Here is a 24,050-nt window from a genome sequence, read left to right on the forward strand (position 1 = left end):
AAAATTTAATAGTGAAAAAATGTCATTAAATCATTATTTATATGGAAAAAAGTCATTAACTCTATATTAAATTACAGATTTATAATAAGAGTTTTAGAACCCATCAACCATGGCAAGTGGCAGAAATTGAGGAGTAAGCGTTTCTTCAGGAGTCACGCCCCTTGATTTCGTACCCTTTAAATAACAGTAATAATTGCGTAGATTTACAACAATTGATGCCAGAATCAGATGGTGAGAAGAGATGGGTAAGACGTGTTAGCCTCTATTCTATAATAATTACATACGCATTATGATTCTGACTTTGTGTTGGTTTTCAAAATCAATCCAATTAAACTAGATTATCTTCACATCTCAATATTATTGTTTACTTTGAGGACGCTAAGCACCACCTTCCTTTTATATATAATATAATGAATCTCTTTTTCATTCTCTCAGTGTAACAATGTCGTCTTGGTCAGATGCAAGATCACCGCTACCATTGCTGTTTCGGAGGCATTCAAGTGGCGACGTCAAGAATTTAACGTCAGTTTCAAGTAGCCTGTTTGCCGCGTTTGGAACTGTGGTTGATGAGGGACACGTGAAGCTCAAGAAATTCGTTATTGCTCCCTATGATTACAGATTCGGTAGGATGAATGTTTATATAAACTTGTGGATATATATACGATTATTATTTATATTATTTATATTCTTATTGATTGATTGATTGTTCTGGTTTTGCAGATGGTGGCAGACGTTCCTTGTAGTGCTGGTGGTGTACTCAGCTTGGGCATCTCCTTTCGAATTAGCGTTAGAAAAGCACACACAGGATCACTGTGTTCGTTGATTTAGTTGTTGATGGATTCTTCGCCGCTGATATATCTTAACTTTCTTTGTGGCTTACTTGGATAATCAACTTACCTTCTCGTCGACGATCACAAGAAAATCGCTACACGGTATTGTTATTTCTATCAAAATCAAAGGCCATTTTTGTCTTAAAGTAAAGAACTGAACCTTTTGATGTAACAACCAACAGAATTTTGTTTTTTGTTAGGTAATTTCTCGGGGCTAGGACTGAATTAACATTTTCTTATTAAATTACCACAAAACCATAGACAGGCTTCACATGTTAATAGTTAGTTACCGAATTGATTGTAGATATTATTAATAGTTCCAATTTCTAAAACATTGATCTTATGGTCATATACAAACCCTTAGTTTCTGGATGGGTCATTAAAAAGTTTTACGTCCCTAATAGTCATCTATCATATTTTGATCCATTACTCTTGTAAAGTATTTAATGGGTCCTTAGATTAAACCTGTTATCAAATATATAATATATATATATAGTAACATTTGTGTTACGGTACCTAATAAAAGTAAGTGTAGGTGAAGGTGATACATAAATTTATTTTCAGGTATGTGACAAGATTATGGTTCACCATGGATGTAGCCTCAACCCTTCCTTTTCAAATCATATATAGAATCATCATGGTGAAACGACTGAAGGTCAAGTTTTTGCCTTCCTCAACTTGCTTCGACTTTGGCGACTCAGACTTGTCAGTGAACTTTTTAAAAGGCTTGAGAAAGACGTACGCTTACTACTCTTCATCACGATTAATCAAGCTAGTCTGTGTAAGTATTAAGTATCATTTCTTTATATAATCAATATTTTCCCAAGTTCCATTTTTACTAAACCATTTTGATTATTATTACAGGTTACACTATTTGCAGTGCACTCAGCAGTTTGCTTTTACTACTGGTTAGCTGCCCGGCATAAAACACCAAAAAAACATGGATTGGAGATCAGGTTGAAGTTTTAAACACAGAAGCATCTGGCTTGGCTACACTTATTCCATGTACTGGTCAATTGTCACCCTCACCACTGTTGGCTATGGAGATTTGCATGCTGTCACACAGGGGAAAGGTTTTTAATTGTTCTATATGTTTTCAATATTGGCCTCACTGCTTATTCATTGGAAACATGACAAATCTCATTGTCCATGCTGCTGTTAAGACCTTTTTCATGGTAATTCTGCAGTCCTTAACAAAAGTAAATCATATCAAATTTTTTTTTTTTTTTTTTTTTTTTTTTTTTTTGACTCGATTGTCTAATGGTTGAAGAGGGATGCTATCAATGAGATTTTGCGATATGCAAGCAAAAATAGACTCCCAGAAGGCTTAAGAGAGCAAATGTTAGCACACATGCAACTCAAGTTCAAGACGGCAGAGTTGCAACAGGAAGAAGTGCTCCAGGTCTTCCCAAGCAATACGATCAAGCATTCCCACATCTTTTTCGTAAAACTGTTGAAAAATCATACCTTTTCCAAGGAGTCTCTGAGGACCTTATTTCACAAATGGTAACAAATTTCCTTCTTCCTTCCTCAATAAAGATTTGTCTTCACATTTGTTCACTTGTTTCAGCAATAATAATAACAATAAAATCATCAACGGTAAAACCAGTTTATGAAGAAAGTCTTGTTTAATTCTTGAAACTATTGCTTTACACATCTCTAGTGGCTGTTCTTATAGGTGTCAGAGATGAAGCAGAGTATTTTCCTCCTAAGGTTGATATTATTTTACAAAATGAGATCCCTACAGACTTCTACATCATAGTATCAGGCGCAGTGGTAAACATATCTCTCTTCTTGCATATTTATTTTACGTAATGCAATATGCAAAATCTGAACCGTATCTAAAACTGCAGGAAGTGTTGATATACAAGAATGGAACCGAGCAGGTATGCTTCCTCTGCTAGATCTCATTTTTATACCATCTTTATATCATATTCCCGAACAAAAATTTATGTTAGCTTAGCTAGGAGAGAATTTAATAGATTATGTTAAGGGTTAAACTCCCCATGCATGTATAAAGCTGATGGAAAGAATATAAACCATAATTTGGCTTTGAATTGGCATAACATGTAATTATGGTCATCATCTAGATAAAGACTCTGCAATTTAACTGATCTGTAGCATCAAAGTGATAGTGGCCAGCAAGTCATACTTTGAAATTAATATATAGTTGTGCAATTTGAGAATTTTCAAATCCTAGAAGCATCATTATGGTTATGTGATATGTGTTTTAAAGTCAACTCTACTCTATAATGGGATGGCAAAGTAACCCATGATAGAATATGCTCCAGAAAGCCACACTTCCTGTAGACCTCTTCGAACAGTAGCTTTTGTCCTTATACACCATCAACAGCATCCTGTGATAGTAAATCAGTAAACAATTTCAGCAAAATCACTATACCTGCTGGAAACATGCATTCATTAAAATAATGATCACAGTGCACAATTATAAGCATAATAACCAGCCAGAAAATTAGATTAAAATGCCAACAGCTACGCATATACGGTAGAGTGGAGACTAATCCTGTCATCCTTTGAGTCATGCAAGAATAATTTTCTGATAGTTAAGGTAAAAATATCACTAAGCCAGCTAGAGTAATAAGGGTTTAGACTGTTGGCAAGAAAACATAAAACCTAAAACCAAAGCTGAAACCTGTGATACAAAAATAACACACTAGTATTGTTATTTTAAAACTAATTTAGCACGACTTTTCCAGTTTCTGTCAAAACTAGGATCTGCTGACATGGCAGGAGAGATTGGCGTAATGTTCAATATCCCACACCTTTTTAGTGAGAACCAAGAGGCTTTCCCAGGTAATCCGGATTAGCCATCACAATTTAAAGCAATGGTGCAACCAGAACATGAAGATGGAAAGATTATCTCCAACTTTTTACAGGTAAGAAACTTTTATACATCTCAGTGCATGCGCAGTTGTGATCAGTTCTATACATGATTCTAGAATTAAGAATAAACACCTTGGAAGACCTTCAGACAAAAATTGTCCATATGGGGCCAGAAAAGGATGAAACAACTTTTAGACTACCAATGCATTGCATATAAATTTGATGAAACAGTGGAAAGCCTCAGTTTTACAAAAGCAAAGAAGGGTAAACCATAATGTCCATGTACTGTATGCCAAACAAACAGTATATTCAGCTAACAGTATTTTTTCATCAATAGTGTTTGCCAAAAATCTCTGTCATTTCCTTCTTCAGTTCATACTTTTGGCTCACCCCTAGATACAGATTGCTATGTTTATGCTGACTCTTCTATTTTCAGTATTTGAAGGGTTTAAAACCAGGAAATACAGGAGAAATACCCTTTTTGACGGAGTTGATTGGTGCATGAATATGAGGTTCGTATACCTACTGTCTTTGTCCATAACCATAAGGAAATAAATAAAAAATAAAAACCTCTTTCACAGTGAAAGGTAACAATATTAATCCTAATTATATCGCCAAAACCTCAAGCATCCCAGTCTTCTTGTTATCCCAATTTATACTATTGTCTTTAAGTGACAATAAAGTGGCTATGCCAATTCTCATTGATATATATTAAAGGTTTGTGCTTATACTAATTACTATCTTATTTGCAGCCTACAGGATCAAGAGCCACAAAATCTTGAAGCATCAAACTCTAATGAAAATACAACATAAAAGGTAAAATGCCTACCTCAAAATTTATTCTGAGACATTTACTGGCATTTCCATATGTTAAAGTGGGTGAGAGTATCTGTTTAGTTTTGTGTGTGCGCGTATATCTTTGGGCATTTCTGGTGAGGTGAGGGGGTTTTGGTGAAAGTGAATGGTCCCCATCAAGATCTGCATAGTCTAGTTTTCCATTGTGAAAACAGCTCACAAGGAAACTAATCCTTGATTTGAACTAGTGAGCCTGACATTTCAACCCTTGCCATATGGCAAATTAAAGATACGCCATATCTTTAGTCATTTTGGGAATGTAGGCTATTTTCTTAAAACATCTTGCAGCCTTCATTTGTATATATTGTCATCATTCTGCAGGAACACCAGAAACTTCTAGTCCAATACCAAGCATAACACCTATAAGGTGATAATCCATGGGCACCATCCGAATAAAGCACAACAGAAGTTACATGTCGGGAAAGCTTATACATCTGCCAATTCAATTGAGGATCTCTACAGATTAGCAGGGTATTACACTGTTACAAGATGCAAACCCCCAAAATTTTTACCAATAAAAGAAGCTATTGTTTTCTTAGAATAAACTTCCAAAGAATTTCACTAAGGCTTGAACAACCAATTACAACTGTAAGATATCCTTAGCAAACACTTGCATAAAATTGTTGTATGTATTAATGCATTACTATGCACAAGCATGAGTTAAAGAAAAACAGCAAAACTAATTTCAAGTTTGATGCAGAGAAAAATTTGGAAGAAGAGGGAGTACAATTCTCATGGATGATGGATCACGGTGGAAGAATTGAATGCTTTGAGAGAAAATGATCATTTGTATATCTTCTGAAAATATAAAAGAGATATGCCAATCATCGTCCATTGAGACCAGTACTTCACTGGAGATTCTGAATGCATTGTAGCAAGTTCAAATTTTCATAAATTTTACAAGTGTTTGCAAACTAATTTGTATAAGAACGGCATTTTTCCTTTTTCTTTTTATTTATTTTTTTACCGGAGAAACTCAATTAATCTTAAAATATCATTCAACATAAAATCATGTAATGCTAGCATGGAGTACAACAGAACTTACAGCTTTCAATCTCTGTTGGCGAGCATATCTAAAACAGTGTAAGCAGCTTTCTGAAAATGTTCCTTCTCTTCCTCCAAAGCTTTCTTCTTCTCATGAGCAGAGTTTTTGCTCTTCTCTATCTCTTCCATAATTCCAGCAAATTCTGATCAATTTCACTGCAGAGTGAAAGTAGTAGTTAAGTAAAGATTAAACAAATCATGGAGAAGGATAACAGCTCTGGGCTTGTTATGAGTTGAATAGAGCAGACAATAAGAAACTTGAGCAAGGGGTATTTTATTACTACTGATTATAAAACTCACCTCATCATCTTAAGCATGTTTGTCATTACCACTGGACCTGTTGTGACATGTCTGCACTCGATGAAAGAAAAGGTGTTGTTTATTTACACAAAGAAAAAAAAAAACAATTGAAGACCATCCAATACCAAATGACACAGGCAGATTGGAGCAGAAGACTAAACTAAATGCCACAGCCAACACTAAAACGCTATTCACACGTCTGCGAGACTTTAATAAGGGGTAAGTTCCTTTTAACATTCATCTAATTTGAGATAACAATTCAAAAGATCCTCAATTATACCTTCTTCTTTTTCTATGTGTCTTTTAACTTAATTGATGATTTATAAAGTTATATTGCATATTTACATTAAACACTTTAGTCTCAGTAAATATTTAATATTCTAAGCTTATAGTGAATCGATTCTTCAAATTCTCGTACGAATGTAGGCTTCGTTTGGTTGCCAATTGGGAATACTACTTTTGGTATTCCCAAAAAGTTAAACAGTAAAATACCCAAAAACTCACAATATTATTCAATATTATTCAACTTTTTTTAAACTTCCTAAATTTGTTAATTTAATTAAATACCCTTAAATATTTTTTAAAAAATTACAAAAACACCCCAACAATCCACATTCACCAGATTCCAGCCACCACTGCCGAAAAATGGCCAGAATCTGGTAGGATGACGCACTATCGGCTGAATCTGACCGGTAGTACGTCGATCTAGCCTTTTCCGTGGATCTGGCTGGAAAAGGCCAGATCTAAGGCCAAAGATCTGGCTGTAACCAGTCGGTAACAACGGCCAACAAACGGTCGTCGTTGACCATCTACGACGACCGTTTGTTGGCCGTCGTTGACGAGCAAATACGGCCAGATCCACCGTGGATCTGGCCGAAAAAGGCCATATTGGTGCATGACCGACAAGATCCAGCCGGTCATGCGCCGATACAGCGACTCCGACCACCCTCCGACGATGGTGGCTGGCTGTCCGTATTTAAGGGTGGGTTGGGAGTGTTTTTGTTAACTTTTAATGTTTTATTATAGGGGATATTTTGTAAAAAAAAATACATAGAGTGTATTTTATTAATTTATAAATCCTACATCGTAATACCAGCCCAATTCAACTTTTTTTAAATTTTTTTCAAAAACTTTTTCCAAAAACATAAAATTGTGAACCAAACCGAGCCGTAATATTTGAGTATTACTGTTTTGAATAAAAACACTAGATCAACCATTTCATTTACAATCTCAATTAATACGAAGAAAATTACAATAGCGGTTGAATTTTAGCTCAAAATTTTCACAGACGTTCTCAAATTTTATACCGATACAAACATAACAGACTTGTAAGATCACTTTCCGTACAATAACAGTGATCTTACATAATAGTTAATGATAACGATCTGATTCTATATGCATTTCAACGAGCTTAAAATTCAATTAACATGAAACTAATCGAATTACAAATAGTGAGTAAACGAAAATTGAAGTAAATTTTAACGCGAAGCGAGAGTACAAAACATGTAAAGAGAACGAACCGTAAACGAGAGAAGAAAGCTGAGATTCAGCTTCTGATGATGGATGATTAACAATTTGAGCATCGAACACAGACGGTGAATTCGCCATTTCTGTTTTTCAAATTTCAAACCCTAAGCTCTTTTTTAACCGTGAAAGAGAAAAGATTTTGTGCAAGTTCTCTTAGGCGCGCGCTTTTTGTTTTTGTAATATATTATATAATAATTACATACGCATTATGATTCTGACTTTGTGTTGGTTTTCAAAATCCATCCAAAAAGTAAATTATCTTCACATCTGATCAATATTATTGTTTAAACTCGAGGACGCAAGCACCACCTTCTTTTATATATAATATAATGAATCCTTTTACCTTCTCTCAGTGTAACAATGTCGTCTTGGTCAGATGCAAGATCACCGCTACCATTGCTGTTTCGCAGGCATTCAAGTGGCGACGTCAAGAATTTAACGTCAGTTTCAGTAGCCGTTTGCCGGCGTTTGGAACTGTGGTTGATGAGGGACACGTGAAGCTCAAGAAATTCGTTATTGCTCCCTATGATTACAGATATCGGTAGGATGATGTTTATATAAACTTGTGGATATATATACGATATATTATTTATATTCTTATTGATTGATTGATTGATTGATTGTTCTGGTTTTGCAGATGGTGGCAGACGTTCCTTGTAGTGCTGGTGGTGTACTCAGCTGGGCATCCGTTCGAATTAGCGTTTAGAAAGCAGCAACAGGATCAGTTGTTCGTTGATTTAGTTGTTGATGGATTCTTCGCGCTGATATTATCTTAACTTTCTTGTGGCTTACATTGGATAAATCAACTTACCTTCTCGTCGACGATCACAAGAAAATCGCTACGGTATTGTATTTCTATCAAAATACAAAGCTGCCATTTGTCTTAAAAGAAAAGAACTGAACCTTTTGATGTACAAACTAACAGGATTTGTTTTTGTTAGGTAATTTCTTGGGGCTAGGACTGAATTAACATTTTTATTAAATACCACAAAACCATAGACAAGCTTCACATGTAATAGTTAGTTAGCCGAATTGATTGTAGAATATTATTAATAGGTCTAATTTCTAACCATTGATCTTATGGTTAGATGACAAACTAAACCTTAGTTATCGGATGGGTATTAAGAAGTTTTGCGGCCGTAACGGCTTCGATCATATTTGAACATTACTCTTGTAAAGTATTTAACGGGTCCTGAGATTAAACCCCATATATAATATATATATATTTATATATTATATAATCTATATATATATATATATTATATATATATTAAAACATTTGTGGTACCTAAAAATACTTTTGCATTTCTAATAGAAAACCTCATTTATGAAATTGAAGCTGATACATAAAATGTTATTTTCAGGTATGTGACAAGATTATGGTCACCATGGATGTAGCCTCAACCCTACTTTTCAAATCATATATAGAATCATCACTGGTGAAACGACCGAAGGTCAAGTTTTTGCTTCCTCAACTTGCTTCGACTTGGCGACTCAGACGTGTGCAGTGAACTTTTAAAAGGCTTGAGAAAGACGTACGCTTAGCTACTTCATCACAAGATTAATCAAGCTAGTCTGTGTAAGTATTAAGTATCATTTCTTTATATAATCAAATATTTCCCAAGTTCCATTTTTACTAAACCATTTTGATTATTATTACAGGTACACTATTTGCAGTGCACTCAGCAGGTTGCTTTTACTACTGGTTAGCTGCCCGGCATAAAACACCAAAAAATACATGGATTGGAGATCAGGTTGAAGATTTTAAACACAGAAGCATCTGGCTTGGCTACACTTATTCCATGTACTGGTCAATGTCACCCTCACCACTGTTGGCTATGGAGATTTGCATGCTGTCAACAAGGGGAGAAGGTTTTAATTGTTCTATATGTTATTCATATTGGCCTCACTGCTTATACATTGGAAACATGACAAATCTCATTGTCCATGCTGCTGTTAAGACCTTTTTCATGGTAATTCTACAGTCCTTAACAAAAAGTAAAGCATTCAATCTTTTTTTTTTTTTTTTTTTTGAATCGATTGTCTAATGGGTTGAAAGAGGGATGCTATCAATGGATTTTGCGATATGCAAGCAAAAATAGACTCCCAGAAGGCTTAAGAGAGCAAATGTTAGCACACAAGCAACTCAAGTTCAAGACAGCAGAGTTGCAACAGGAAGAAGTGCTCCAGGATCTTCCCAAGGCAATACGATCAAGCATTTCCCAGCATCTTTTCGTAAAACTGTTGAAAAATCATACCTTTTCCAAGGAGTCTCTGAGGACCTTATTTCACAAATGGTAAAACAATCTCCTTCCTTCCTTCTCAATAAGATTTTGTCGTCTCACATTTGTTGACTGTTTCAGCCATGATAATAACAGTAAAAATCATCAACGGTAAAAACAGTTTATGAAGAAAGTCTTGAAACTATTGCTATAACAATCTCTAGTGGCTGTTCTTAAGGTGTCAGAGATGAAAGCAGAGTATTTTCCTCCTAAGGTGATATATTTTACAAATGAGATACCTACAGACTCTACATCATAGTATCAGGAGCAGTGGTATAACATATCTCTCTTCTTGCATTTATTTTACGTAATGCAATATGCAAAATCTGAACTGTATCTAAACTGCAGGAAGTGTTGATATACAAGAAGGAACCGAGCAGGTATGCTCTTGCTAGATCTCATTTTTATACCATCTTATATCATATTCCGGAAACCAAAATTTATGTTAGCTTGGCTAGGAGAGAATTTAATAGACTTAGTTAAGGGTTAAACTCACCATGCATGTATAAAGCTGATAGAAAGAATATAAAACCATAATTTGGCTTTGAATTGGCATAACATGTAATTATGGTCATCATCTAGATAAAGACTTGCAATTTACTGATCTGTAGCATCAAAGGGATAGTGGCCAGCAAGTCAATACTTTGAAATTAAGTATAAGTTGTGCAATTTGAGAATTTTCAAATCCTAGAAGCATCATTTACGGTTATGTGACATGTGTTTCAAAGTCAACTCTACTCTATTAATGGGATGGCAAAGTAACCCATGATAGAATATGCTCCAGAAAGCCACACTTCCTGTAGGACCTCTTCGAAACAGTAGCTTTGTGCTTATACACCATCAACAGCATCGGTGTGATAGTAAATCAGTAAACAATTTCAGCAGAATCACTATAACTGCTGGAAACATGCATTCATTAAAATAATGATCACAGTGCATAATATAAGCATAAAACCAGAGCCAGAAAATTAGATTAAAATGCCAACAGCTACGCATATACGGTAGAGTGGAGACTAACCTGTATTCATTTGGGTCATGCAAGAATAATTTTCTGATAGTTAAGGTAAAAATATCACCAAGCCAGCTAGAGTAATAAGGGTTTAGACTGTTGGTAAGAAAACATTAAAACCTAAAACCAAAGCTTGAAAACTGTGATACAAAAAATAAAACCACTAGTATTGTTTTTAAACTAATTTAGCACGACTTTTCAGTTCTGTCAAAACTAGGATTGCTGACATGGCAGGAGAGATTGGCGTAATGTTCAATATCCCAAACCTTTTATAGTGAGAACCAAGAGGCTTTCCCAGGTAATCGGATTAGCCATCACAATTTAAAGCAAATGGTGCAACCAGAACATGAAGATGGAAAGAAGATTATCTCCAACTTTTTACAGGTAAGAAACTTTTATACATCTCAGTGCATGCGCAGTGTGATCAGTTCTATACATGATTCTAGAAATTAAGAATAAAAACCTTGGAAGACCTTCAGACAAGAAATTGTCCATATGGGGCAGAAAAGGATGAACAACTTTTAGCTACCAATGCATTGGCATATAAATTTGATGAAACAGTGGAAAGCCTCATGGTTTACAAAAGCAAAGAAGGGTAAACCTAATGTCCATGTACTTTATGCCAAACAAACAGTATTCAGCTAACAGTATTTTTCACCAATAGTTGTTTGCCAAAAATCTCTGTCATTTCCTTCTTCAGTTATACTTTGGCTCACCCTAGATACAGATGGATATGTTTATGCTGACTCTTCATTTTCAGTATTTGAAGGGTTTAAAACAGGAAATACAGGAAGAAATACCCTTTTTGACGGAGTTGATTGGTGACATGAATATAGAGGTTGTATACCTAATGTTTGTCATAACCATAAGTAAGGAAATAATAAAAAATAAAAACCTCTTTCAAGTGAAAAGGTAACAATATATAATCCTAATATATTGCCAAAACCTCAAGCATCCAGTCTTCTTGTAATTTATACTATTGTCTTAAGGTGACAATAAACAGTGGCTATGCCAATTCTCATTGATATATTATATATTAAGGTTTGTGCTTATACTAATTACTATCTTATTTGCAGCCTACAGGATCAAATGAGCCACAAAATCTTGAAGCATCAAACTCTAATGAAAATACAAACATAAAGGTAAAATGCCTACTTCAAAATTTATTCTGAGGCATTTATTGGCATTTCCACATGCTAAAGTGGGTGAGAGGATCTGTTTATGTTTGTGTGTGTGCGCGCACCTCTTTGGCCATTTCTGGTGAGGTAGGAGGGTTTTGGTGAAAGTGAATTGTCCCATCAAGATCTGCATAGTCTAGTTTTCCGTTGTGAAAAAGCTCACAAGGAAACTAATCCCCGATTTGAACTAGTGAGCCTGACATTTAAACCTTGCCACATGGCAAATTAAAGATAAGCCATATCTTTAGTCATTTTGGGAATGTAGGCTATTTTCTTAAAAACATATTGCAGCTTCATTTGTATCTATTGTCATCATTGCAGGAACACCAGAAACTTCTAGTCCTACACAAGCATAACACCTAAAGGGTGATAATCCACGGGCACCCTCCGAATAAAAGCACAACAGAAGGTGACACGTCGGGAAAGCTATACATCTGCCAGACTCAATTGAGGATCTCTACACATTAGCAGGTATTACACTGTTACAAGATGCAAACCCCCAAAAATTTTACCAATAAAAAAGAAGCTATGTGTCTCTAGAATAAACTTCCAAAGAATTTCACTAAGTGTTTGCTAAGGATATCTTACAGTTGTAATTTGGTTGTTACCAAATTACAACTGTAAGATATCCTTAGCAAACACTTGCATAAAATGTTGTATGTTATTAAGGCTTACTATACACAAGCATGAGGTAAAAGAAAACAACAAAAATAATTTCAAGTTTGATGCAGAGAAAAATTTGGAAGAAGAGGGAGTACAATTCTCATGGAGATGGCACAGTGGAAGAATTGAATGCTTTGAGAGAAAATGATCATTTGATATCTTTTGAAATATAAAAAGAGATATGCCAATCATCAGTCCATTGAGACCAGTACTTCAATGGAGATTCTGAATGCATTGTAGCAAGTTCAAATTTTATATAATTAGGATAAAAAGAAACAAAAGTATAAATACAGTGTATATTTCAGTATCTGTATTTGTGTATGCATATGTGTGGGCATTATGCAAACTAATTTGTATAAGAACGGCATTTTGCTTTTTCTTTTGTATTTATTTTTACCGGAGAAGCTCAAATTAATCATAAAATATCATTCAACATAAAATCATGTAATGCTAGCAATGGAGTACAATAGAACTTACAGCTTCAATCTCTGTTGGCGAGTATCTAAAACAGTGTAAGCAGCTTTCTGAAAATGTTCCTTCTCTTCCTCCAAAGCTTTCTTCTTCATGAGCAGAGGTTTTGCTCTTCTCTATCTTTCCATAATTCCAGCAGAATTCTGATCAATTTCACTGCAGAGTGAAAGTAGTAGTTAAGTAAAGATAAACAAATCATGGAGAAGGATAAACAGCTTTGGGCTTGTTAGAGTGAATAGAGCAGACAATTAGAAACTTGAGCAAGGGGTATTTATTATTATGATATAAAACTCACCTCATCATCTTAAGCATGTTTGTCATTACCGTCTGACCTGCTGTGCATATCTGCACTCGATGAAAGAAAAGGCGTTGTATTTACACAAAGATTAAAAAAACAAATTGAAGACCATCCAATATCCAAATGACACAGGCAGATTGGAGGCAGAAGACTAAAACTAAAGGCACAGCCAACACTAAAACGCTATTCACGTCTCCGGTGACTTTAATAAGAGGTAGTTCCTTTAACATTCATCTAATTTGATAACACATTCAAAAGATCCTAATTATACCTTTTCTTTTTCTATTTTCCTATGTGTCTTTTAACTTATTGATGATTTATAAAATATATTGCATATTTACGTTAAACACTTTAGTTCAGTAAATATTTAATATTCTAAGCTATAGTGAATCGATTGGCTCCAAATTCTCGTAGGTAATATAGTGTTTGAGTCTACTGGGATCGCCATTGTCTTTCTATATATCTTGTATCGATAAGAATATTGTATTATCAAGTAGAAGTCGAACATTTATGTGACTAATTAACTTTGAACTTGAAAGGAAAAATGGGTCTGGCGAAGGAATCCCACAGCTTTGTATCTCTGAGACTTTGATGGTTAATACTATTATTTTAAAAATTGGACTGTTCTTTGACCTGGTCAAGGACCAGTTTTCGGGTTGACCAGTTCAACCGGTTGGTCTGATCGCTATACAACAGATAATCTCTTAATGACTTTTTAGTCCGTATAAGTTTAAAAATCGGCAAATACACTCCTAACATTTTTACATGAGTCCCTATATATTTGAAATAACTCACAACTTTTATTATTAATTATTTTTTCTCTCTTCCCATCACTTTCATCTTTCTTTTCTTTTCTCTCTCCCCATCACTTTGATCTTTCTCATTTTTTTCTCTTTCTCCCCGGACTTTCTTCTTTCTTCTATCCCTTTCCAATTTTTCTAGTAACTTTTTTCTTTCTTCTTCCTTCCTCTATTCTTCTTCATCTCCTCTTCTCTTTCTTCTTCCTTCCCCTCCCCTTACTTCTTCTTCTCTACATGATAGATTTTAGAGTAAATAAAGAAGAATAGAAGATGAAAATGAAAGATGCAATTTAGTCTTTGGAGATGAAAATGCTATTGAAATGAAATAAATAATGCTTGCTGGGTCAATGAAATAGAGAATAAAACGGTGCTGCAAATCTGGTTTAGGAATTAAAGATCAAATTAACCCCAAAACAGTGAACAATTTTAAGCTCCAAACTGGTCAGACCAGCGGTTTTTACTGTTCCGCCTGTCTATTACCGGTCCAAAGCGGGTTTATGTTATTTTCAATTTTTATGTTAACTCGGATCGGAGTTAAGGCCAGGTCCCGGTTTAACCGGCCGGTCTGGTCCGGGTTTTAAAACAGAGGTTAATACCAGTCTTTCTTACGTCAAGAGCATGAAATATAATAAAGATTGGTTCGCCCTTTAATTTTACAGACTTTTTTTACAACTCTAACGTATAGCTTGCAATTGGATATGTGAGACTTATTGTTAGATAGGCGAGACCTATTGCGAGTTGACGAATTACAGATTGTCACGAGATCTATTACGAACTAACTAATTATAGCTCTTACGTTAAGGTTGTGAGAGAAAATTTGTAAGATTGGATTGTAAATATAGTATTGCTATTGAAATAAAAAGAAAATAAATAATTATTGCATCATGTGTAGAAATGTCTTACAAACTGGTGGATCAGATAAAGAAATAAAATGGATAACCACTTGTTATCCCTCTTGTAAAATATGCAAAAATATACAAGGTCAACTTTTTTCTCCTACTTGATAATTTTATATTTGCACTCTTTCTTTCTACCTTGTTATTTACTATTTATTTTATTTATTTATTTCATTTATGATAAATTATGATTGTCGACTATGTTGAAGTCAAATTACTTACGTACGCAAATCGATCCTCTGAATTTGCCATCAAATGACATTCCCATGCCAATACCATACCCCAAATTTATTAAAGGCTGACAACGATACGATTGATTTACAGCTTTGAGATACTGAAATTTCATTTCATTTCATTTTCTTTTCACTGTCTTTGAATAAATTTGATTTTCATTAAGATTGCCACAATTAAGTTTCATATTCACGTGAATATGAAACTTGACCAAGTAACCATTTACCATTACCATGCATGATTCATGAGTGGCTGCCATGGAACAATTATTGAAACCTTGGATGGGGTAATTTAATTGGGTTTTACCGTATAATCAAAGGGTCAAATTACAGATTTATAATAGGAGTTTTATATTAAATGGAAGTTTGTTTTATATTAAAGAGTAAATAGATTTTTTCCACCCAAATAATGATTTAACGATATTTTTTCACCTATAGACTTTTAAAATATCATTTTATTATCCAAATTTATATTTTGTTTCTGATTTCGACATCTTTGCAACCTTACATCACCGTCATTTTTTTCTTCGATTATCACTCATCAAAACCTCTTAAACCCTACTCATGCTGATCTCGCCAATCGTTGATAATTGAGTAATTATAGTTTGGACAGCCACCCCTCCCAAGTTAAATTCTAATCAATCACAACTACCAAAATCTAACATTCAACCACCAAAAGACTCTATTCGTCGTTGGAATATAAATTTAAATAATAAAGTGATATTTTAAAAGTTTATTGGTGAAAAAATATTATTAAACCATTATTTGGTAGTAAAAAATTATTAACTCTATATTAAATTACAGATTTATAATAAGAGTTTTACAGCTCATCAACCATGGCAAGTGGCAGAAATTGAGGAGTAAGCGTTTCTTCAGGAGTCACGCCCCTTGATTTCGTACCCTTTAAATAACAATAATAATTGCGTAGACTTCCAACAATTAATGCAAGAATCAGATGGTGAGAAGAGATGGGTAAGACGTGTTAAGCCTCTATTCTATAATAATTACATACGCATTATGATTCTGACTTTGTGTTGGTTTTCAAAATCCATCCAATTAAAGTAAATTATCTTCACATCTGATCTCAATATTATTGTTTAAACTTCGAGGACGCTAAGCACCACCTTCCTTTTATATATAATATAATGAATCTCTTTTTCATTCTCTCAGTGTAACAATGTCGTCTTGGTCAGATGCAAGATCACCGCTACCATTGCTGTTTCGGAGGCATTCAAGTGGCGACGTCAAGAATTTAACGTCAGTTTCAAGTAGCCTGTTGCCGGCGTTTGGAACTGTGGTTGATGAGGGACACGTGAAGCTCAAGAAATTCGTTATTGCTCCCTATGATTACAGATATCGGTAGGATGAATGTTTATATAAACTTGTGGATATATATACGATTATATTATTTATATTATTTATATTCTTATTGATTGATTGATTGATTGATTGTTCTGGTTTTGCAGATGGTGGCAGACGTTCCTTGTAGTGCTGGTGGTGTACTCAGCTTGGGCATCTCCTTTCGAATTAGCGTTTAGAAAAGCAGCAACAGGATCACTGTTGTTCGTTGATTTAGTTGTTGATGGATTCTTCGCCGCTGATATTATCTTAACTTTCTTTGTGGCTTACTTGGATAAATCAACTTACCTTCTCGTCGACGATCACAAGAAAATCGCTACACGGTATTGTTATTTCTATCAAAATACAAAGCTGCCATTTTTGTCTTAAAAGAAAAGAACTGAACCTTTTGATGTAACAACTAACAGGATTTTGTTTTTGTTAGGTAATTTCTTGGGGCTAGGACTGAATTAACATTTTCTTATTAAATTACCACAAAACCATAGACAGGCTTCACATGTTAATAGTTAGTTAGCCGAATTGATTGTAGAATATTATTAATAGGTCTAATTTCTAAACCATTGATCTTATGGTTAGATGACAAACTAAACCTTAGTTATCTGGATGGGTTATTAAGAAGTTTTGCGGCCGTAACGGCTTCGATCATATTTTGATCCATTACTCTTGTAAAGTATTTAATGGGTCCTTAAGATTAAACCTGGTTATCAAATATATATATATATATATATAGTAACATTTGTGTTACGGTACCTAATAAAAGTAAGGTAGTGGAAGGTGAAGGTGATACATAAAATGTTATTTTCAGGTATGTGACAAGATTATGGTTCACCATGGATGTAGCCTCAACCCTACCTTTTCAAATCATATATAGAATCATCACTGGTGAAACGACTGAAGGTCAAGTTTTTGCCTTCCTCAACTTGCTTCGACTTTGGCGACTCAGACGTGTCAGTGAACTTTTTAAAAGGCTTGAGAAAGACGTACGCTTTAGCTACTTCATCACAAGATTAATCAAGCTAGTCTGTGTAAGTATTAAGTATCATTTCTTTATATAATCAAATATTTTCCCAAGTTCCATTTTTACTAAACCATTTTGATTATTATTACAGGTTACACTATTTGCAGTGCACTCAGCAGGTTGCTTTTACTACTGGTTAGCTGCCCGGCATAAAACACCAAAAAAAACATGGATTGGAGATCAGGTTGAAGATTTTAAACACAGAAGCATCTGGCTTGGCTACACTTATTCCATGTACTGGTCAATTGTCACCCTCACCACTGTTGGCTATGGAGATTTGCATGCTGTCAACACAGGGGAGAAGGTTTTTAATATGTTCTATATGTTATTCAATATTGGCCTCACTGCTTATATCATTGGAAACATGACAAATCTCATTGTCCATGCTGCTGTTAAGACCTTTTTCATGGTAATTCTACAGTCCTAACAAAAGTAAAGCATTCAATCTTTTTTTTTTTTTTTTGAATCGATTGTCTAATGGGTTGAAAGAGGGATGCTATCAATGAGATTTTGCGATATGCAAGCAAAAATAGACTCCCAGAAGGCTTAAGAGAGCAAATGTTAGCACACATGCAACTCAAGTTCAAGACGGCAGAGTTGCAACAGGAAGAAGTGCTCCAGGATCTTCCCAAGGCAATACGATCAAGCATTTCCCAGCATCTTTTTCGTAAAACTGTTGAAAAATCATACCTTTTCCAAGGAGTCTCTGAGGACCTTATTTCACAAATGGTAAAACAATTTCCTTCCTTCCTTCTCAATAAAGATTTTGTCGTCTTCACATTTGTTGACTTGTTTCAGCAATGATAATAACAGTAAAAATCATCAACGGTAAAAACAGTTTATGAAGAAAGTCTTGAAACTATTGCTATAACAATCTCTAGTGGCTGTTCTTATAGGTGTCAGAGATGAAAGCAGAGTATTTTCCTCCTAAGGTTGATATTATTTTACAAAATGAGATACCTACAGACTTCTACATCATAGTATCAGGCGCAGTGGTATAACATATCTCTCTTCTTGCGTATTTATTTTACGTAATGCAATATGCAAAATCTGAACTGTATCTAAACTGCAGGAAGTGTTGATATACAAGAATGGAACCGAGCAGGTATGCTTCCTCTGCTAGATCTCATTTTTATACCATCTTTATATCATATTCCGGAAACAAAAATTTATGTTAGCTTGGCTAGGAGAGAATTTAATAGACTATAGTTAAGGGTTAAACTCACCATGCATGTATAAAGCTGATAGAAAGAATATAAAACCATAATTTGGCTTTGAATTGGCATAACATGTAATTATGGTCATCATCTAGATAAAGACTCTGCAATTTAACTGATCTGTAGCATCAAAGTGATAGTGGCCAGCAAGTCAATACTTTGAAATTTAAGTATAAGTTGTGCAATTTGAGAATTTTCAAATCCTAGAAGCATCATTTACGGTTATGTGACATGTGTTTCAAAGTCAACTCTACTCTATTAATGGGATGGCAAAGTAACCCATGATAGAATATGCTCCAGAAAGCCACACTTCCTGTAGGACCTCTTCGAAACAGTAGCTTTTGTCCTTATACACCATCAACAGCATCGTGTGATAGTAAATCAGTAAACAATTTCAGCAAAATCACTATACCTGCTGGAAACATGCATTCATTAAAATAATGATCACAGTGCACAATTATAAGCATAATAACCAGAGCCAGAAAATTAGATTAAAATGCCAACAGCTACGCATATACGGTAGAGTGGAGACTAATCCTGTCATTCATTTGAGTCATGCAAGAATAATTTTCTGATAGTTAAGGTAAAAATATCACCAAGCCAGCTAGAGTAATAAGGGTTTAGACTGTTGGCAAGAAAACATTAAAACCTAAAACCAAAGCTTGAAACCTGTGATACAAAAATAACACACTAGTATTGTTATTTTAAACTAATTTAGCACGACTTTTCCAGTTTCTGTCAAAACTAGGATCTGCTGACATGGCAGGAGAGATTGGCGTAATGTTCAATATCCCACAACCTTTTATAGTGAGAACCAAGAGGCTTTCCCAGGTAATCCGGATTAGCCATCACAATTTAAAGCAAATGGTGCAACCAGAACATGAAGATGGAAAGAAGATTATCTCCAACTTTTTACAGGTAAGAAACTTTTATACATCTCAGTGCATGCGCAGTTGTGATCAGTTCTATACATGATTCTAGAAATTAAGAATAAAAACCTTGGAAGACCTTCAGACAAGAAATTGTCCATATGGGGCCAGAAAAGGATGAAACAACTTTTAGACTACCAATGCATTGGCATATAAATTTGATGAAACAGTGGAAAGCCTCATGGTTTACAAAAGCAAAGAAGGGTAAACCATAATGTCCATGTACTGTATGCCAAACAAACAGTATATTCAGCTAACAGTATTTTTTCATCAATAGTGTTTGCCAAAAATCTCTGTCATTTCCTTCTTCAGTTCATACTTTTGGCTCACCCCTAGATACAGATTGCATATGTTTATGCTGACTCTTCTATTTTCAGTATTTGAAGGGTTTAAAACAGGAAATACAGGAAGAAATACCCTTTTTGACGGAGTTGATTGGTGACATGAATATAGAGGTTCGTATACCTACTGTCTTTGTCCATAACCATAAGTAAGGAAATAAATAAAAAATAAAAACCTCTTTCAAGTGAAAAGGTAACAATATATAATCCTAATTATATTGCCAAAAACCTCAAGCATCCCAGTCTTCTTGTTATCCCAATTTATACTATTGTCTTTAAGTTGACAATAAAAAGTGGCTATGCCAATTCTCATTGATATATATATTAAAGGTTTGTGCTTATACTAATTACTATCTTATTTGCAGCCTACAGGATCAAATGAGCCACAAAATCTTGAAGCATCAAACTCTAATGAAAATACAAACATAAAAGGTAAAATGCCTACTTCAAAATTTATTCTGAGGCATTTATTGGCATTTCCACATGCTAAAGTGGGTGAGAGTATCTGTTTATGTTTGTGTGTGTGCGCGCACCTCTTTGGCCATTTCTGGTGAGGTGAGGAGGGTTTTGGTGAAAGTGAATTGTCCCCATCAAGATCTGCATAGTCTAGTTTTCCGTTGTGAAAACAGCTCACAAGGAAACTAATCCTCGATTTGAACTAGTGAGCCTGACATTTCAACCCTTGCCACATGGCAAATTAAAGATAAGCCATATCTTTAGTCATTTTTGGGAATGTAGGCTATTTTCTTAAAAACATATTGCAGCCTTCATTTGTATCTATTTGTCATCATTCTGCAGGAACACCAGAAACTTCTAGTCCAATACCAAGCATAACACCTATAAGGGTGATAATCCACGGGCACCATCCGAATAAAAGCACAACAGAAGGTGACACGTCGGGAAAGCTTATACATCTGCCAGACTCAATTGAGGATCTCTACACATTAGCAGGTATTACACTGTTACAAGATGCAAACCCCCAAAAATTTTACCAATAAAAAAAGAAGCTATTGTGTCTCTTAGAATAAACTTCCAAAGAATTTCACTAAGTGTTTGCTAAGGATATCTTACAGTTGTAATTTGGTTGTTACCAAATTACAACTGTAAGATATCCTTAGCAAACACTTGCATAAAATTGTTGTATGTTATTAAGGCATTACTATACACAAGCATGAGTTAAAAGAAAAACAACAAAACTAATTTCAAGTTTGATGCAGAGAAAAAATTTGGAAGAAGAGGGAGTACAATTCTCATGGATGATGGATCACAGGTGGAAGAATTGAATGCTTTGAGAGAAAATGATCATTTGTATATCTTTTGAAAATATAAAAGAGATATGCCAATCATCAGTCCATTGAGACCAGTACTTCAATGGAGATTCTGAATGCATTGTAGCAAGTTCAAATTTTCATATAATTAGGATAAAAAGAAACAAAAGTATAAATACAAGTGTATATTTCAGTATCTGTATTTGTGTATGCATATGTGTGGGCATTATGCAAACTAATTTGTATAAGAACGGCATTTTGCTTTTTCTTTTGTATTTATTTTTTACCGGAGAAGCTCAAATTAATCATAAAATATCATTCAACCATAAAATCATGTAATGCTAGCAATGGAGTACAATAGAACTTACAGCTTTCAATCTCTGTTGGCGAGCATATCTAAAACAGTGTAAGCAGCTTTCTGAAAATGTTCCTTCTCTTCCTCCAAAGCTTTCTTCTTCTCATGAGCAGAGGTTTTGCTCTTCTCTATCTCTTCCATAATTCCAGCAGAATTCTGATCAATTTCACTGCAGAGTGAAAGTAGTAGTTAAGTAAAGATTAAACAAATCATGGAGAAGGATAAACAGCTTTGGGCTTGTTATGAGTTGAATAGAGCAGACAATTAGAAACTTGAGCAAGGGGTATTTTTATTATTACTGATTATAAAACTCACCTCATCATCTTAAGCATGTTTGTCATTACCGTCTGGACCTGCTGTGACATATCTGCACTCGATGAAAGAAAAGGCGTTGTTTATTTACACAAAGATTAAAAAAAACAAATTGAAGACCATCCAATATCCAAATGACACAGGCAGATTGGAGCAGAAGACTAAACTAAATGCACAGCCAACACTAAAACGCTATTCACACGTCTCCGTGACTTTAATAAGAGGTAGTTCCTTTTAACATTCATCTAATTTGATATAACAATTCAAAAGATCCTCAATTATACCTTCTTCTTTTTCTATTTTCCTATGTGTCTTTTAACTTATTTGATGATTTATAAAATTATATTGCATATTTACGTTAAACACTTTAGTCTCAGTAAATATTTAATATTCTAAGCTTATAGTGAATCGATTGGCTCAAATTCTCGTAGGAATATAGTGTTTGAGTATTAAAAACACTAGATCAACCATTTCTTTTACAATCTCAATTAATACAAACAAAATTATAATAATGATACAATTTTAGCTCAAAATTTTCACTGACGTTCTCAATTTTTATACCGATACAAACAGAATTGTAAAATAACTTTCCGAACAATAACAGTGATCTTACATAACAGTTAATGATAACGATCTGATTCTATATGCATTTCAACGAGCTTAAAATTCGATTCAAATTAAACTAATCGAATTACAAAACGAAAATTGAAGTAAATTTTAACGCGAAGCGAGAGAACAAAACATGTAAAGAGAACGAACCGTAAACGAGAGAAGAAAGCTGAGATTCAGCTTCTGATGATGGATGATTAACAATTTGAGCATCGAACACAGACGGTGAATTCGCCATTTCTGTTTTTCAAATTTCAAACCCTAAGCTCTTTTTTAACCGTGAAAGAGAAAAGATTTTGTGCAAGTTCTCTTAGGCGCGCGCTTTTTGTTTTTGTAATTAAAGGTAAAAAGTGAAATACCAGAAACACCCTTACTGATCAAACGGATCCATTAGCCCAACGCTACTTAGTTGCCCGATTGATGTAGGTTGTTAGAAAAACCACTCATTAAAATTAAAAAAAAAACAATAAATTATAGATCTGTCTATTGGAATTGGAAACGACAGCGTATGACATTTTAAAACCCCAATAAAAACCTTTAAGTGGCGTCTCATTGGAGCTTGTTGGTCAAGATTTTCTTGTCCAATTGTTCAAGCCTGTTTTATCTAAGAAAATAATAAAATAAACAAACTTCTAGATTATTCTGCTACCTGAAATTGAAGCAATAAAATTGCTATGGCGAGAGATCATATTATAAAATAAAAATATTTCTTAATTCCCTACACGAGAGGAATTTTTTGGTACTTGTGGAGGTAACAAGCCACCTTATTTTATTAAAAATATAAAGTATAATGTTTTTGAAAAATTGTGAATTTATTTAATGAGCAGTCGAATTAATGTTTATTTAGTGTGTCCGGTAGATGTGCAGCAGTGTAGAGTGCCTAACTGCCTATATTTTAAAGAGCAACTATTCCCACTCTTCTTTATGGCCACACCGTGACCACACAGAGCTTTGTCTTTTGCGATTGAATCGAATGGTTATTTTCACGTTACATTTAAAGAGGCACTATTTGCCTCGATACAAAGGAAGCAGAGATGATGCCACGTGTGCACATATTTTCCTTCTTTCTATTTTATTTCAATTCTTTGTCTTTTAATAGAAGTGTAAATATTAATTCCTACGTATTTCAATTAATAAATAAAGAACATTTAATTTATCCTATTCGTTCTGGCTAAAAAATTACATCAAGCAGTTAAATAGAGATTTTATTAAGTTTCAGAATGATTACAAATCAATAATTGATGGCAACTCACTCTCTTTATTTTCTTGTAACCTTAGGTTTCTCACTATTTCATTATATAATAGAAAAAAACTCTATCCCATTTGGACTTATCCGAATCTAATCAGACTCAAACCCAAATATTAATAAAACTATAATGAGTCTAATTAGACTTATCGTGAAGAGGACAACCCAT

The 24,050-nt window shown here is 34.3% G+C and overlaps 2 protein-coding genes and 3 pseudogenes across 5 annotated transcripts; 3 read left to right on the forward strand and 2 right to left on the reverse strand.

The window, feature by feature from the left end:
* Nucleotides 1-388: 388 nt before the first annotated feature.
* On the forward strand, nt 389-5,331 carry LOC116119338 (annotated as a pseudogene).
* On the reverse strand, nt 3,166-7,571 carry LOC116119318 (annotated as a pseudogene).
* Nucleotides 7,572-7,747: 176 nt separating this feature from the next.
* LOC116119339 lies at nt 7,748-12,705 on the forward strand (annotated as a pseudogene).
* Nucleotides 12,706-16,183: 3,478 nt separating this feature from the next.
* Nucleotides 16,184-21,634, forward strand: LOC116119296 (potassium channel KAT3-like). 2 transcript variants are annotated; one of them, XM_031405229.1, is made up of 13 exons: nt 16,184-16,199; nt 16,398-16,586; nt 16,694-16,909; nt 17,392-17,611; nt 17,696-18,013; nt 18,094-18,333; nt 18,501-18,599; nt 18,677-18,709; nt 19,554-19,739; nt 20,128-20,205; nt 20,457-20,523; nt 20,890-21,042; nt 21,309-21,634. In XM_031405229.1, the coding sequence occupies exons 2-13, from the start codon at nt 16,405-16,407 to the stop codon at nt 21,410-21,412; spliced, it is 1,896 nt and encodes a 631-aa protein (XP_031261089.1). In that variant the 5' UTR covers nt 16,184-16,199; nt 16,398-16,404; the 3' UTR covers nt 21,413-21,634. The 2 variants fall into 2 exon arrangements, with proteins under 2 accessions (XP_031261089.1, XP_031261090.1); XM_031405230.1 differs by lacking the exon at nt 16,184-16,199 and adding an exon at nt 16,279-16,288.
* Nucleotides 18,251-23,022, reverse strand: LOC116119297. Of its 3 annotated transcripts, none has more exons than XM_031405233.1 (4): nt 22,786-23,022; nt 22,030-22,081; nt 21,728-21,883; nt 18,251-19,167 (listed from the first exon to the last, which is right to left on the reverse strand). In XM_031405233.1, exons 1-3 carry the CDS (start codon nt 22,871-22,873, stop codon nt 21,733-21,735), a joined length of 291 nt encoding a protein of 96 aa, XP_031261093.1. In that variant the 5' UTR covers nt 22,874-23,022; the 3' UTR covers nt 18,251-19,167; nt 21,728-21,732. The 3 variants fall into 3 exon arrangements, with proteins under 3 accessions (XP_031261093.1, XP_031261091.1, XP_031261092.1); XM_031405231.1 differs by having other exon boundaries at nt 18,251-19,189; XM_031405232.1 differs by having other exon boundaries at nt 18,251-19,233.
* Between the last annotated feature and the right edge of the window lie 1,028 nt (nt 23,023-24,050).

The sequence above is a fragment of the Pistacia vera genome, unplaced genomic scaffold, assembly GCF_008641045.1.
Source record: "Pistacia vera cultivar Batoury unplaced genomic scaffold, PisVer_v2 Contig880, whole genome shotgun sequence".
NCBI classification, from domain to species: Eukaryota; Viridiplantae; Streptophyta; class Magnoliopsida; order Sapindales; family Anacardiaceae; genus Pistacia; species Pistacia vera.